The sequence below is a fragment of the Triturus cristatus genome, chromosome 12, assembly GCF_964204655.1.
Source record: "Triturus cristatus chromosome 12, aTriCri1.1, whole genome shotgun sequence".
Taxonomy (NCBI): domain Eukaryota; kingdom Metazoa; phylum Chordata; class Amphibia; order Caudata; family Salamandridae; genus Triturus; species Triturus cristatus.
Window position 1 is genome coordinate 232,388,740 of NC_140595.1, and position 18,024 is coordinate 232,406,763.

The 18,024-nt window shown below is 42.2% G+C and overlaps 1 protein-coding gene across 2 annotated transcripts in view; it reads left to right on the top strand.

Annotated features, from left to right (window-relative positions):
- Positions 1-653: 653 nt before the first annotated feature.
- Positions 654-18,024, top strand: part of LOC146775773 (uncharacterized) — a 409,198-nt gene continuing 391,827 nt past the window's right edge. Inside the window, exon 1 of one of the 2 annotated variants that reach the window (XM_085636851.1) lies at positions 654-833. In XM_085636851.1, coding sequence (XP_085492977.1) covers positions 813-833 — 21 coding nt within the window. In that variant the 5' untranslated portion in view covers positions 654-812. The remainder of the gene's footprint in view (positions 834-18,024) is intronic. The other variant, XM_085636852.1, reaches the window with a different exon arrangement.

Below are 18,024 nucleotides of genomic sequence, written 5' to 3' on the forward strand. Positions count from 1 at the left end.
CTTCAACCAAAAAAATGCTTTCTTTTAGCTGTCTCCCGCCTGAAACTGCACTTTCTGCAATAGAAGTCAATGGGTTAATTATATTCTTCCGTTTTCTATTTTAACATCTCCTACTTTCCTGCACTAAAATGTTGGCATATCTGTTATTTAGATGCACTATGACCTCCTCTATACTTTTTTTTCGGAATAATAGGAAGCTCGGGTTCGAGAGGTGGTCTGTTTGTTTATATGGCACTCTTAATTTTAGGAATTTTAAATAAGACTAGGTAAGAATGTTTCATTGTGGAAGTGTGGAGAAAAAGCATTAGATCAGTTATCGAGCAGACGTATTTTATCAGTTAACTCCAGTAACTGATAGCCTGCCTCCGGCTCCCGCGAGGCAGCAACTAAGCAAGCGCTCACTGGGTACACTGCTTTGCGAGGCATGCGCACTGTGACAGCAAAAGCAAACCATAATAATGTACTAGTCTCACCAGGCAGACGTGTTTTCTTTCATAGTCAAACGAGAGCCTCGTGCCAACCCAGAAAGTTCGTAAACGTATTGAGCAAAAATGGATTCATGATCAGACACTACACGGGTTTACTTACACGCATACAGCAGATTCATGGGTGCTAGCGTGAAGCATGTGTTGATCGCTGCGTCCCTTGTTCTGGGCATGTGCAGTGCATCAGACATGGCGTTACTCTATCCTCTAATTGTTTTAAGCCACAGGGACAAAGCTGTTTGTCTGGTGTCCGGTCCCTGATACTGACCTGCTGGTCAGCTCCATCTCAGGCACTAATCCGAACGTATAATCACTAACAGGGGATAAATGGCCCAGCTGATTAAAGAGGTGAGTTGTGGCACGGGGAGGGGTCCATTTGGATACCACCAGGCGTGTTTATGGATTTACGATGTACATGTATTTGGGAGGTGAGCACTTTTCCTTCAACACCAAGATACGACGGTGATAGCCAACCTTGATTGGAGCCACTTGTGGCTTATTCATATCCTAGAGAGTGACACTATACATTATAGATGAATGGGCAGGTTTACAGACGCTGCGCATAAATGCAACCAGCCACACACAAAAATGCAGTTTTACACTTGACACGAGTATCTTACTTCTGTGACTCAGAATACCTCCCCACTCACTGCCCCTTACCCATACCTCTCTGAAACTGATTAACGTAACTAGACTTATTCAACAGTAAGCGAGGGTAGCGGGCAAACCAAACAGCCCCACTATTGCATACACTATTTGCACATCATAAAACTCTGAAAACAGAAAAAAAATTATTAACAGTAGGCACATATGTATCTCATCAGTGAAACTCTGACTGATACTATGGGGGCGATTCTCAAACATTTTGCGCTGGTTTAGCGTCTCAAAAGTAACCAGTAGAAAATATGTTTTTCATGATTCACTTTCTAGTGCAAAACTTGTTTTGCGCTGGGAAGTCCCCAAAAGTGACACAAAAGACCACAAAACACTGCTTTGCATTACTTTGTGTCAATGGGGCGTTATATGGATGGTACATGGGCGTTCTATGCAACCATCCATGCCTTTTGATGCTAAACCTTGTCTATTAAAATTATTAGACAGGGTTTAGCACTAAAAATTAACGTCACTGAAAAGAAGATGTTAAAAAGAGAAGTGTTTTCATTTCTCCTTTCTTTTCTGACTGCCTGTCTGCTGCACTGTACAGCACACATACAAAGAAAGAAAATGTTTTTCACTTGTCTAGCCATAGTATTTTGTACAGGAAGGGTACCCTCCCTGTAAAAAAAAAAACTATGGTAGACTCAGGAATGCACTCTAGCACTATGGCGCGAGGGTGTGTGCTGGCACATGGCAGTTGAAATCTTCACTTGCACTAGGGAGAGGAGAGGGTAGGACCATATCTCTGTGGATATGGCGCTCTCCTGCTGTCTCACCGTCACGCAACGCAGCACAGCATTTTTGCCTGCTATGCTGCGTTCCATGTTGCCTTCCAGAATGTGGGCCATAGTGACACTACCACATTGGGAAAAATGCCCGTTCATCGTGTTTTGGATCCACTTGATATGGATTAAAATAAACATGCCAGAAAATAAAATGTCATTCAAATGTTGCTCAAATATTACAGGGGACAAGGGTTTCACGCTGTGTGCATGCCTGCCAGGTTGTCCTACTCAGGCCTGACAGGGCTGTTTGTGTCAACCTGCCATTATGCCAGTATCACATTTATCAGTTAAGCATTGAGTGCTTTAAAAAATTGGATTATTATGTGGGATGGGCAACTTCCCATCACAACTCTCACCTGGGTGAACCGTTAAAGCCCCTAAGGAAACCTGAACCCAACCCCAGCCTCATATTATTGATGGAACAGAGCAGACTGGCTTAATTTATGGAAATGTATAAAGTATTTGTGCAGTATCAAAACAATAATAAAGTCAACATACTAAGAAATAAAAATGAACAAATTGGCAACAAAACTGCAGAAATCCAGTGAGGGGACCCATAGATATGATTTTTTAAAAGATTCATGTGGAAATAATGCCTAAAAGCACAAGGCACCAATTGTAGTCAATGCTCATGTTAGACTGGACCATGGCAGGATTTGAGTGTTGCGTAAGTTACGACTTTGGCGTAACTCTAAAAGGTGTGCTTTTCCAACTACGGGTGAATTTGGTTCAATACACCAGCGATTAATGTGAAAGACAGATTATTGTAGCCCTGAAAAGCACTAGTCAATGTGTAATTGACATAGAAGTATTGCTTTTGAATAACTAACAAGCCTGTAAAGGGATTGCCGCATCACACACATTGTAATAAGAAGTAAGGACACTTTTAAGTTAAAAATGTTTATTCCTACAGAAATAGTTTGTTCCTCAGTAAATCTAAAACATCTACACAGAATATCATAAAAAGAACGAGAAGGCATGTTATAAATAATAGAATAATTTGAACATTTCTAACATTGTTAAAATGTCATTATAATGTAATCTAGAACCTAACGTCTACTTCTATGCGCTATATTAAGAGAGCATGGAAGGGAGCGCAACTTGCAGTCTAGAATTTCTTAGGAAGAGACACACTGTATAGTTTGTTGACTATCTATTATAACAGAACATACTAGTAATGAGCCCGATTAAAAATAAACGATAAAAATAAAAAACGCAGCATCGTACATACATGGCCCCGAAGAGAATACATCGCATGGCCCCCCATATGTCCAACTCGTACCCTAGGTGCCACAAGGAAGGGGTAATTTCTTGCACTTGGCTTGGGAATGCCCTGAGGTCAGTAGCTTCTGGACGGAGGTAGTGGAGAGGATTAGAGGCAGTGTGAATAGACATGTGCAATTGGCACCCACCCATTGCCTATTGGGGTTGATATGAAAACCTAAAAAGCAAAGTAAGATGGCATATAGACTCCAGCAACTACTATTGGTGCTAGCAAGGTGCAGAATTGCAATTGTGTGGATGGGGGCGCAGGCACCCGAGATCACGGCATGGATACGAGATGTGCGTGAATGGACACTAGCTGAGGAGGTGCACATTAAGAGGTGTCGCAGCAATGAGAAATTACAGGATGATTTAAGGTTTTGGAGGGAGCTCTGCCATGACCTACTGCCCAACGGCCTACATACAGGTTCCCAAAGTACATCAGTAGGTAGTAACCAGCAGGATCTGAAGGGGAGGAGGTTTAAATGTCCTTTATACCTGGCTATTGTTTTTGCAATGGGGGAAATTGTGGATGGACCAATCTCTAGAACTGTAACCAGTATGATGTATGACTACATGATTCTTATTGATGGTATCGGTATGTACACCTGTATCTTGTTATTGTGTGAAACTTTAAAAAAGTTTCTAAAAAGAAACTGCAAACTTAAAAAGAGTCATACAAAGAATGATGTTCATTCAGGGATTTTGTGGTATATTTACTGAATTCTTGCAGTTGGTCTACTTTCTTGTTGAGTTCACAACTCATCAGAGGACATGTCAACATCATCGGGTTCACTGTTAGCATACGTATGATTCTTATGAAAACCATACAGAGCTTGTTCATAGTCATTAGTCAATGTATTTGAGGGACCAGCAATTGGTTGCTTGTCCTGGGCATTCAGTAGTAGTTGTGGCCCCTCCTCAATTGACTTGAAAGACAACAGCAAGTCAAGCCACTCATAAAGAGCAGCATCGAAAAGTGCCAACGGTGATATCAATCAAACAGTCAAACAGCATTGAGGCTGTAGAGTCTGTTGAAAAGCCAGGTCTTCAGTCTCTTTCTGAAGTCCGCCAGGGAGTGAGCTGTTCGAAGGTGAAGGGGCAGGTCGTTCCAGGTTTTGGCAGCAATGTAGGAGAAGGAGCGCCCTCCGCTGCTCCTGCGATGAATGTTGGGGGTGTACACACAGGCTAGCGAGGAGGAGCATAGAGGTGTCTAGCAGGTTAATGGAAGTTGAGTCAGTGGTTGATGTAGGTCGGTCCTTGACCGTGTAGAGCTTTGTAGGCATGCGTAGGATCTTGAACTGGCATCTCTTCTAGATGGGTAGCATGTCGAGGTTTATGAAGTGGACGGGGATGTGGCTTCATTTGGGGAGGTCCAGGATGAGTCTGGCAGCAGCACTCTATATGGTCTGGAATCCCTCCTCTGTCCCTGCTCTGTCATAGCTAGCATCCTTAAGACGGGACAGCTGCATTGTTCGGCTTGTTTTTGGTACTCAGTCAGAGGTTGAATAACTGCTTCCATATCAAGATAAGCCACTGGGGGCTGTTCCACATGTAAGTCCAAAGAGATTTCAGTTGGACAGTTTATGCACCAAATCACAGTTTCTAATTGTGTAGCATACATTTTGTGAAATGTGAGCATCTTGTGCTCTCTGAGTTCAGATAGCCAAGCATGTCCTAAGTACATGCTAGAATCTCTCTCCAGCTTTGTTCATCTGGATACACGCACTCCATGTTGCTGATATACTTGTCAGAAAAGGAGAAATGATGATGATACTGCTGTCCATTAGCAGTATGATAATTGGAAATCCTCCAAAAAAGGCTGGAGAACAGAGAATGAAACAAGCACTGGTAAATCCATTAGGTTTTGCCTATTTGTTTATTTATATATATATATATATTCCCCGAAAAAATCATAGGTTTCAGGTATGTTATAGTTAGGAATTAGCATTTAAAAAACCTTAGAAATTCACTGAAAAAAACATAGGTTTCAGTGGTGTTATAGTTAGCTGGACATTTCACTCGTACAACACTATAGAAATGCCTCCGTTATAGTTAGTTCTACTAACTATAACTCGCGCACCCGCAATCCACTGCTGATGATGTCACATATTACATCATTCAGGACATGGTCAATGACATCACTGATGACATCACTGATGACCTCTCAAATGACATCACTGATGACATTATCCATGTGACTATCAGATAAACCTCACCATACACTAATATAACCTTTCAACACTCACTGTAAAATACAGAGCACCATATTTGAATCCATTTACACACCAGTACAAGTTTCTAAAAACCCGCTCAGCGATTCCTAGATCTGCAAACACATCTAATCACTTACCTATAGATTCAGTCATATATGCTGTGAATGATGAATAGAACACTATCAAAAATACTTATACACCTATATTGACATTACACACCAGCACACAAACTATTCACTTATGCAGTCATCCTACTCACTTATGCAAACAATGGATCATACTTCCATTTACTCAGCTACACACTTATACAAACACATCTTCATTTATTCAGTAACTAACTCGTACTTAGCGTGTTATAAAATCACTATTACAAGTATACAGTTATCCATACAGTCACTCATACAATCACTGAGTCTTATGTATACTTATTTATATACAACAACTGTCACATACACTGCTTTTTATATTTCTAGTTTGTTGGACATGTACCATTCAGAGATATATTTGCTCATCACCACAACCATAAAGATATTCACTCACCCAAACAACTGTTATAACATGTAGTCTTACCTCATATACCTACTGAATCAAATATTCACACACCTTTGGGCAGTCACACCCCCCCACCGAACCACACACACATTCACTCTCCCATACAAATACTCAATTAACTAATCAATAACTAATATAGACTTTCATGTAGCTAGTAACCAACTGGTGCAGCACTTTACACAACAACTGACAAAGTAATACAGATATTCACACAGTTTAGTCACTATCCAATATATTTAGTGAGACACTATAAACAAGTCAAGTAAACAGTCAATCACACTGCTACTAAATCCTCCATCAAGATATTTATATTTATATATCCACTCATTCTTCAATGCAGATTGCTATATATATAATACATATTTAAATAACGAACCAAACCACATTCACTGGATGATGTCATCAGTGATGTCATTTGAGATGTCATCAGTGATGTCACTGACCATGTCCTGAGTGATGTAATATGTGAAATCATCAGCAGTGGATTGCGGGTGCGCGGGTTATAGTTAGTAGAACTAACTATAACAGAGGAATTTCTATGGTTTTGTACGAGTGAAATGTCCAGCTAACTATAACACCCCTGAAACCTATGGTTTTTTCAGTGAATATATATATATATCTGCATATCTATATAAATACAAATATAAATGCATGCATACATATACATATACATATATGCATACATATGCATGTTATGTACATGAAAGTTTGAAAAACACTAATACAAGCAGAGCTAAAAAGCCACCTAATTACAAACAGAATTGCTTTAACTTAAACGAGGGCGAGACCTATTGCATTTTCAATGCTTGTTTACTTTGGTTCCATCAAGATGGCATTCAGATGTATCACACATTTGCCATAAATTCTGAATGGTAGCACTCTCGTTGCTCATTAGATCACTCTAGTAAAGCTACTGCTCACCAGAAAAGTCTGCTGCTGGTATTCAAAGTGCATGTTTCAGTCTGCATGTTAGAATTTTTTAATGAAATAGAAGAGGATTTGAGAAGTCAAAATGTGCCCTAATTTTTCTTTCTGCAGCATTAATCATAATTTCTATGGCAAAATGAACCCCCTCATTTTGTTCCTTTGCAAATTAAATGTTTTAAGTGTTACCACTTTATTCCAATCAAGATGGCTTCAGGTGTGCCATACTTTTGTCATAAGTAAGACTGTGGGCGTTCTAGTTGTTCTTTAGAACACTCTGGGACATTCTGTCATTGGGCTATACTTGGGCTACATCTGGGTGATATTTGTGCTACAGTTCTGCTCTTTTGTCTCTGGTGGCCATCTTGGGAGACTTATTTGTTATGAAGTTTCCTAATTTCCTCATTTACTACAGTCTCCTCAGTAGGAAATACTTTCAGTTTTTTACTTTGATTCCATCAAGAAGGCATTCAGATGTGTCACACATTTGCCATAAATTCAGAATGTTAGCACTCTAGTTGCTTATTAGATCACTGTAGTAAAGCTACTGCTCACTAGGGAAGTCTGCTTCTGGTTTTGAAAGTGCATGTCCAAATTTTTTTAATGAAATAGAAGATGATTTGAGAATTCAATCAAAATGTGCCCTAATTTATCTTTTTTCAGCACTAATCATAATTTCTATGGCAAAATGAGCCCCCTCATTGTGTTCCTTTTAAATTAAACTACTGACTCTCTACTACTCTCTACTACTCACTCTACTACTCTCTACCACTCACTCTCTACTACTCACTCTACTACTCACTCTACTACTCTCTACTACTCACTCTCTACTACTCACTCTCTTCTACTACTCACTCTCCACTACTCACTCTCTACTACTCGCTCTCTACTACTCTCTACTACTCACTCTCTACTACTCACTATACTACTCTCTACTACTCTCTACCACTCACTCTCTACTACTCACTCTCTACTACTCACTCTACTACTCTCTACTACTCACTCTCCACTACTCTCTCTCTACTACTCTCTACTACTCACTCTCTACTACTTGCTCTCTAGTACTCTCTACTACTCACTCTCCACTACTCAGTCTCTACCACTCTCTACTACTCACTCTAGTACTCACTCTCTTCTACACACTCTACTACTCACTCTCCACTACTCACACTCCACTACCCTCTACTACTCACTCTCTACTACTCACTCTCTACTACTCTACTACTCCCTACTACTCTCTCTCTACTACTCTCTCTCTACTACTCTCTCTCTGCTACTCTATCTCTACTACTCACTCTCTACTAACCCCTACTACTCACTCTACAACTCACTCTCTACTACTCTCTACTACTCACTCTCCACTACCCTCTACTACTCATTCTCTAGTCCTCACTCTCTCCTACTCTACTACTCCCTACTACTCACTCTCTACTACTCACTCTCTACTACTCACTCTCTACTACTCACTCTCTGCTACTCTCTCTCTCTACTACTCCCTACTACTCACTCTACTACTCACTCTGTACTACTCTCTACTACTCACTCTCCACTACTCCACTACCCTCTACTACTCACTCTCTACTACTCTACTACTCTCTACTACCCGCTCTCTACTACCCGCTCTCTACTACCCACTCTCTACTACTCACTCTCTACTACTCTCTACTACTCACTCTCTGCTACTCTCTCTACTACTCACTCTCTACTACTCACTCTCTACTACTCACTCTCTACTACTCACTCTCTACTACTCTCTCTCTGCTAGTCACTCTCTACTACTCACTCTCTACTACTCTCTACTACTCACTCTACTACTCTCTCTCTACTACACTCTACTACTCACTCTCTACTCACTCTCTACTACCCACCCTCTACCACTCACTCTCTACTACTCTCTACCACTCTCTACTACTCACTCTCTACTACTCACTCTGCTACTCTCTCTACTACTCTCTACTACTCACTCTCTACTCTCTATTACTCATCCTCTACTCTCTACCTCTCTACCTCTACACCTCTACCTCTCTCTACACGCACACATATGCACATATATATATGCATATATATGCATATGCATTTATATATATATATGTATGTATATATATATATATATATATATATATATGTAAATCCAATATTGCACGTAAAAGAGCACACTCAGAGTCACGGGTATTCCAAAACGGCAGTAGTTTATTCTTCGCTACGCGTTTCGACACGAAAAGTGTCTTGCTCACACGAATCTACGAACGTTTTGCATAGATTTAAATAAAGTTCATTGAAGTGATTTCACCCAAACACAATGATAACAGAAGTAGGACTATACCTTCAGATAGTCACATCAGATGTTATAGTGCGGCAGACATATTGGAAAGTGCAATTCAACGTTTTCAAAATATAATCTCTCTTCCATTTGTATTGCTTCTATTTTACATATTGCAAAATAGACACCGCAATTGCTTGTCAATCATGGGAACATAAAATCAATATGCATCTGATTACATGTTTCTGTTGTTAACATTTAAACGATTTGCCTTAAATACTTGTTCAAATATGTCTCGCCATATTTTAAGGCTCAATAGCCATTTCAGTTATGGCAATCGTTATATTCAGCAATTTGTATAATTGATACTTGCATACATGAGTATTCGTAGTCCCCAGTGTTCCTAGAAGACACACGTTTCATGTGTAAGTGCTCTAGTGGCTAAACGGTATAGATAAGGGGTCTATTTGTTCATACATTTGTATCGGTCTAGTGCCCGAAAGAGACTATATGTTTCCACATTACATTGATTTGGCACTGGTTGATATTGTTTGCAACATCTTTCTAGACTAAAGTCATTTTGTAGGTTGATGTCCTAACTTCACCTGTGATACAATCAAATGTGCAAAATTGAAAACAAAAAAACAAATTATATTTTTGAAATAGATAGACATTTCATTGTAAAATTTTCTTATCTGTGTTATAGTGTAGTCCCGAGCCCGGGGAAGAAAAGGTTAGGGAACCCGTGAGACAGTCAGACACAAAGTGGGCCCCTTCCTTTCCTCCTGAAAAAAAACACAAATAAGAGATATACAGCCATTAGTTTCTCAAAGAGAAAAGGACAAAGTATCCAAAACGAAACAACATATTCATTAGATTTCACAGAAATACAGTCACTATTTTTGATATTGTCTCTAGTTGTTTATTCTATATGAAGATGTGAGGCTAGTTCCTCGTCGAGGTTGTGCCCTCCCGGGAATCTGGTTTCCAACTCGAGTATCCATTTAGATTCCCGTTGTCTTAATCTGAGGTCTCTATTGCCGCCTCTTGGATTCAAGACTATTTGTTCAATAGCAAAGTACCGTAGCAAGGAATTATTGGATTGATGAAATTCCCAAAAATGCCTTGCAATTGGGTATTGTACATTTACATTGGTAATTGCTCGCAGATGTTCCATCACTCTTTTCTTTACCATGCAAATAGTACTCCCCACGTATCTACGTTTGCAGGGACATTCAAGTACATATACAATACAGTTGCTACTACATGTTAGAAATTGGTTGATTCTCCATTTTCTATTTCTTCCTGGAATATTAAATTCTTTTACAGAGTGACTGAATTTGCAGGCTCTGCAATGCCCACAGGGGAAGAACCCTTTAAGATCATGAAAATTATGGCTTTTTGGTTCAGTGATATCCCCTCTTACCAATATATCCTTAAGACTTCTGCCTCTCTTATAGGTAATCAGGGGTCTTTTTCCTATTTCTTTCCCTATGAAGGCATCAGTCTGGAGAATCTTCCAATTCTCTGTGAGCATTTTACTTACTTTTTTTGATCTGTTGTTATATGTAGTTACAAGTCTGATGTTGCTATCTACATCTTCCTGGTCGTTTGCTCTTTGTTCTAGTGCTTTTGTTCTACTCACACTGTCAATTTTTTTCACTGCATTATTGAGGACCCATTCAGGATATCCTCTCTGGCGAAACCTTTCAAGCATGTTGTTTTTTTCTTCCAAGAATTTATCATCTGTGCTACAATTTCTCCTTGCCCTCAGTAGCTCTCCATATGGAATACTCCATTTAAGAGGTTCTGGATGGCCACTGAGGGCATGGAGCAAACTGTTCCCAGCTGTATCTTTCCTATAAAGACTCATTACAAGTCCCCCATCAATGACTTCAATATGGGTGTCAAGGAACTCTACCTCCCTCTTGCTGATATTAGATGTAAGTTTAATGTTGTATGGGTTAGTGTTTAGTTCATTGATGAACTTAACAGCTTCTTCTTTATTGCCACTCCATACAATAAATAGGTCGTCAATATACCTGAGCCACACAACTACTGACTCAAAGTATTTGGTCAGGGATGGATTTGATCGAATTTCCTCCTCCCATTTTCCTAGGAAAAGGTTTGCAAATCCAGGTGCGAAGCACGTTCCCATTGCCGTGCCTCGCACCTGCCTGTATAGTACCCCATCAAACATGAAGATGTTGTTTTTCAAACATATCATCATCATGTCAGCCAGCATGCGTGTATGCTCAAGATATGTGATAGCTCTTGAACCTAGAAAATGCATGCAAGCTTCAACCCCCTGGACGTGATCTATTATAGTATACAATGAGTTCACATCCAGGGTAATCAGGTGGTAGTTCTCGTCCCATATGAGACTGTCTAATTTGTTCAGGAAATCCTTAGTGTCTTTAACAAAAGATGGTAAGTTCATGACATGCTCCTTTAAAAACTGATCCACATATTTGGATACATTTTCGTTTACACTGCCCATAGAAGACACGATTGGTCTCCCTGGTGGAATAGTGGGGTGTTTATGAAGTTTAGGGAGAAGATACAGAATGGGTAATTTCGGGAAATTGTGTTTTAGGAAACAGTATTCTTGCCACGACATAATACCAAATTCCTGCCACTCTGATAATTTTTGCCATGTTGTAACTATGCTGGCGTTGTATGCTGCAGTGTCACAAATACAATAATAATCATTGTTACTAAGTTGTTCTTTTGCTTCATTGATGTACATTTCCTTATCCCAAAGGACAATATTCCCACCTTTGTCTGATGGTCGTACGACCAAACTTTTGTCCTTCGATAGTGACAAAATAAATTCGCACTGTTTGTAAGACAAATTTTGTGTACCCTTGGGATTATTGCATTTGTGTTTTTGTTTCATAAGATCTTTGGTCACAACATCATGGAATGTATCGATAGCATCGTGGGGTAAATTGGGATAGAATACTGAACGGGGTTTAAATTGAGTACATGCTGCTTTGTTTGTTATTATATCCTCTGCGTCCGCAGAGTAGGGTGCTCCTAAATCAATTATCGCATCCAACGTGTCAGCATCTCCTACCGTCGGTCCTGGTTGTGTGGAAATATCGTATATTTGGGCCATATTTTGTTGTCCTAAGCTGTTATTCAATATATGCCATTTTTTTAATTTTACCTTTCTGATAAATTTAAAAATGTCAATACGAGTATTAGCATAATTAAAAAGTTCCGTTGGACAAAAAGTTAGCCCAAGACAAAGACTGGGACAGAGTACGTGCAGAGAGATTAACTATGGTTTTGTTTACCATTTGGGCATCCATTATAGCGTCGATTTTGAGCCTCTTTTCCTTGTTCCCATGGGCTCCATTCTTCTTTCTGTGTTTCCGCTAGAGGCGTCTTTGCTTACTGCGCCCCTGCCTCTGCCTCTTCCTCTTCCTCTGCCTCTTCCCCGTCCCCTCAGCGGTGGAGTAGGCGTTGCCGTTGTCTTCCCTGATTGTCGGCTCCTCTTCATTACCCTGAACTCGTCTAAAAAAGTAGCTTGATGTGTTATGACATCTACATCAGACAGAGAGCTTGCTGTGTGTATTGACACATCAGTATCCGAGTCAGTTAGATCTGGATGGATTTCCACATTTACTTCTGTGGTAACTGGCTCTTTGGTTTTCATAGTTTGATTGTATAAATGGTCATACTTATGGCTGTAAGTCAGGATTCGTCCTGTTTCATAGTCGACACAGTCTCTGTGTAATTTTCTCTGTTTCCTTTGTTTTATGTCATCCTCGTACTTAGTTAGTCTTCCTTTAAGTTCGTCCTTGAATTTTTGAATGCATATTTGATCTGCGTGTTTTTTCAGATTTTCTTCAGTCTCTGCTATTTCTTTAATGATTTTATCCCGATCTTCCCAGGCGTATTTGATGAGTATTATCATCATGTTCTTAGAACTTTCAGCAGAGTTGTTTGCCCATTCATCAAGCATTCGTGGATTTGGGGATTCATGTGAAGGCGTAATATATATTCTTAGACCTCTTGGTATCATTTTTTTCTCTACATAATCTTCAAGGGACGTTGCCTCCCACCACTTCGAACTTTCTTGCTTTTTCAATTTTTCATATTTGCGTAGTAGCATATTCAACTCATTGTCTTTCTTGATGTTAGTATCAGATATTCCTATCGATTTCCCTTTGCCTGGCGCACGTGCAAAAAGAGATTGTGCAGCGGCACGTCTGTCTCTTTCCTCATCCATATTCTGGAAATGTTGCCTCTTAAAGGAACTTCTAGATCCCTCGGTGATTGGCCTATTGTTTTAAAATCACACGGTAATGTACAGGGAGGCTGTCACCTGTACTCCTCGTTATTAGTTGGTATTGTTTCTCTTTAATTTGTTTGTTTGTCTTGTTCGTCCTAAACTACTGCCTCGTTATACCCGGACTCCCCGCCAACTATGGGCGGTTCCTGATGCCACTGTAAAATTTCTCGCGTTGCCGTGGAGATATTTAGGGAATACGCGTTTGCAAGTTGTTGTACAGTTTTTGATCAAAAACAGTCCCTCTTTTTGAAGTGTCCTAATATCGACCATATGTACTGTGTAGTTCCCCCTCCTCCTCTCCTTTTCATAGATGTAAGTACTCCCCCCAAGTGCCACCGCTAGTGAGAGAACCCCCCGCCTTGGAAAACGGCGGTGTTCCCCCACCTCGCTGCAGTCCCGGGGCCTAGCTTACCTCTAAACTGGAGAATCACGGCAGTTCCTGTTGCTTCTGTATAGCACCGATTAGTAGGTGGTGGCCGGCTCACGGTTCCTCACTTTGTAATTCTTTTCCTCCAAACAGGTTATTTGGAAACCTAGCCCGTTGTCAGTTGGTGCACGATGCCGGTAAACCAGAAAACCGGCAAAATCTTACACATGAAACGTGTGTCTTCTAGGAACACTGGGGACTACGAATACTCATGTATGCAAGTATCAATTATACAAATTGCTGAATATAACGATTGCCATAACTGAAATGGCTATTGAGCCTTAAAATATGGCGAGACATATTTGAACAAGTATTTAAGGCAAATCGTTTATAAATGTTAACAACAGAAACATGTAATCAGATGCATATTGATTTTATGTTCCCATGATTGACAAGCAATTGCGGTGTCTATTTTGCAATATGTAAAATAGAAGCAATACAAATGGAAGAGAGATTATATTTTGAAAACGTTGAATTGCACTTTCCAATATGTCTGCCGCACTATAACATCTGATGTGACTATCTGAAGGTATAGTCCTACTTCTGTTATCATTGTGTTTGGGTGAAATCACTTCAATGAACTTTATTTAAATCTATGCAAAACGTTCATAGATTCGTGTGAACAAGACACTTTTCGTGTCGAAACGCGTAGCGAAGAATAAACTACTGCCGTTTTGGAATACCCGTGACTCTGAGTGTGCTCTTTTACGTGCAATATTGGATTTACAAAGATTTTGCCGGTTTTCTGGTTTACCGGCATCGTGCACCAACTGACAACGGGCTCGGTTTCCAAATAACCCGTTTGGAGGAAAAGAATATATATATATATATACATACATATATATATATAATCAGCATATCTATAGAAATACAAATATAAATGAATGCATACATATATGCATACATATGCATGTTATGTACATGAAAGTTTAAAAAACACTAATAAAAGCAAAGCTAAAAAGACACCTAATTACAAACAGAATTGCTTTCCTCAACATGAAGTAATTGTTAATTCTTGCTTTTTGGTCTGACATACTCATATTTCCTTTGATACTTAGTTTGTCCGCTCCTTTCTGTCCTTTTCAGAGTCCTGAAAAGAACAGCCATCAGTATAGTGATACTAATCTGGCTGTTTAATTTTTTCTCTCACGTTGTTTCCACCCATCCCTTACTCCTGTTCTTGTTTTCTGTTTCGCTTTCTACTATTCTTGGTTTTCAGACCATTCTCTTACATCAAACCCTCAGATTTTATTTTTGTTTTAAGCAGCAGTTTTGAGGCCCCAAGACCTAAGGTAACTTAACCCACCAATATATATACTTCTGAAATAATTGTAGGTCCCTTATATTCATGAGCATGTATAGGAACAGCAATCACATGGTGGCAGACAGCCAACAGAGCCACCTCCAACCCAAACATTACTAAACACCTTTTGAAGACATGGTTTCAAAGTGAGCAATCAACGTCATAACCACAGATCAACTCCGTACTGATTCTTTATTTGTTTCAGTATCTCCAGGAACTCTTCCAAAGAAGATGTGCCATGAATAATGGTGTATATATTGCAAATATAGTTCCCCATGTAGTACAGTACTCTGCAGGAGGAACACACAAAGTCCACATTCTATGCTTATCGGCTTTATGTAAGAATAGACTGCTTTCAGTTGGCTGGTCTTTCAAGCAATCCAAAATGGTGTTTCATCTTGCTTGGTGGGCACTTTACTCAAAATCACATTAATAGTCTTTAGACTACTTGACTACATGCAGGTGCCTGTTGGGTAGCCGGTACTAGCAGTCCCTATTGTCTATTCTACATATTGTTGAAGTGGTGTATATACAGTCACTAATTAATATATTAGGTTTCATAGCCGTCCAGGTGAACACTCTCCCCAGCAGCTTCGCCTCGTTGCTGCTCCGCTCCTGTGCAGAGCCCTCCCTGTAGCAGGGTTCGCACCAGCTGCCGTCCCAATAGCAGACTCAGCTGGTGGCATCCTTCTAGCTCGCAGCGCCCCGTGTGTTCTTTACCCTTGCCTCCTGCTTACAGATTTTGCCCCCACTGTAAGTTAGCCTGTCCTTGTGCTTGCTGTTGTATTCTGTACTTTTGTATTGTGCCTACTATTTTCACCCCCGTTACTCTCGCAGTTTTCCCACCGCTGCTGCCCCGCAGCCCCTCCCCCCGACACAGTCCCTGCTTCCGCCTCCCAACATCTGGCCCCGCCCCTCTCCCCTACTTAATGGCGACCGCTGCGGGGGAGCGCGTGTGAGACCTAAACCTCCGTCCAGGTGAACACTCTCCTCAGCAGCTTCGCCTCGTCACCGCTCAGGTCCTGTGCAGAGCACTCTCTGAAGCAGGGTTCGCGCCAGCTGCCGTCCCAATAGGAGACTCAGCTGGTGGCATCCTTCTAGCCCGCAGCGCCCCGTGTGTTCTTTACCCTCGCCTCCTGCTTACAGGTTTTGCCCCTACTGTAAGTTAGCCTGTCCTTGTGCTTGCTGTTGTATTCTGTACTCTTGTATTGTGCCTACTGTTTTCACCCCCGTAACTCTCGCTGTTTTCCCGCTGCTGCTGCCCCGTGACCCCTCCCCCGACACAGTCCCCGCTCCCGCCTCCCTACCTCTGGTCCCGACCCCCTCCCCTACTTAATGGCGACTGCGTGCAGCGGGCGCGCCAAAGGCAAACCCGTCCACGCCTGGACTGCACCCCCTGGCCCCCACGAGAGCCACGACACCGCTACGACGCCAACTTACTCCACGAACTCAACGCCGGACGATCATCCAACTGCTTCCAGGCCACCCCAAAGCTCACCCACGGACCCTTCACCTGCCAAAGCTGCTGCTTCACCCGCCACCGAACTTCTGCATGTCCCACCCCGCCCGCCAAAGCTGAACGCAACCACCTCAGATGCATACTACTCAACACCCGCTCCGTCCACAAGCACGCCATCGAACTCTGGGACCTGCTCGATTCAGCCTCCCCAGACATCGCCTTCCTAACAGAGACCTGGATGAACCCCTCCTCGGCACCCGACATGGCCGTAGCCATCCCTGATGGCTACAAGATCACCAGAAGGGACCGAACCAACAGACCAGGAGGAGGAATCGCCATTGTCTACAGAAACCCCCTCAGAGTCTCGACCAGCACAGCACACCTCCAAGACCGCCGAAAACCTGCACTTCCAGATCCACACGGACCACAACACCACCCTCAGAGGAACACTTGTATACAGACCCGCCGGACCCCGGCCACAGTTCATTGACGCCATCGCTGACATCGTCAGTACACATGCCCTTGCCTCCACAGACTACATCCTCCTCGGAGACCTGAATTTCCACCTCGAGAACGCCAACGACAGCAACTGCGTCGCTCTGCTCGATAACTTTGCCAACCTCTGGCTCAAACAGCTCGTCACGACCCCCACCCACTCCACCGGACACACTCTCGACCCCATCCTCTCCGCCAGCAACCACGTCTCCTTCAGCCACACCACCGAACTCCACTGGACCGACCATCGCTGCGTCCACTTCACCTTCAAGAAACCCGCTTCGCACCACCACCCGCAACAAATCCCCTATCGCAGCTGGAACGAGGTCACCGAAGACCAGCTCATCACCACCCTCGCCCGAGACCCACCAACGGACACCACCGACACAGCCGCCTGCAACCTCAGACAATGTATCGATGACTGCGCTAACACCCTCACCCCGATCAAAAAACCCTCAAACAGACGCACCGACAGATAAACCAGCTGGTTCACCACCGACCTCCAGGAATACAAACGGACCTGCCGAAGACTCGAGAAAAAGCGGCGCCATGAACGGACTCCGGACAACAACGCTGCCCTAAAGAACACCAACCGCAAGCACCACCAACTCATTCGAGCCACCAAAAGGACTTCCTTCAAGGAATGCATTGACAACAACGCACACAACAGCAAAGAGCTCTTCAACATCGTGAAGGAACTCTCCAACCCCAACTCCAGCTCCAATGACATCCCGCCGTCACAAGACCTATGCGACTCCCTGGCCACCTTTTTCCACCGCAAGATTGCTGACATCCACGACAGCTTCAACGCCCAGACCCTCCCCACAACCGCTGACACCGCAGTCCCACCACCCCCAGCCGCCTGCTCTCCTGGACCCATGACGACGACACCATC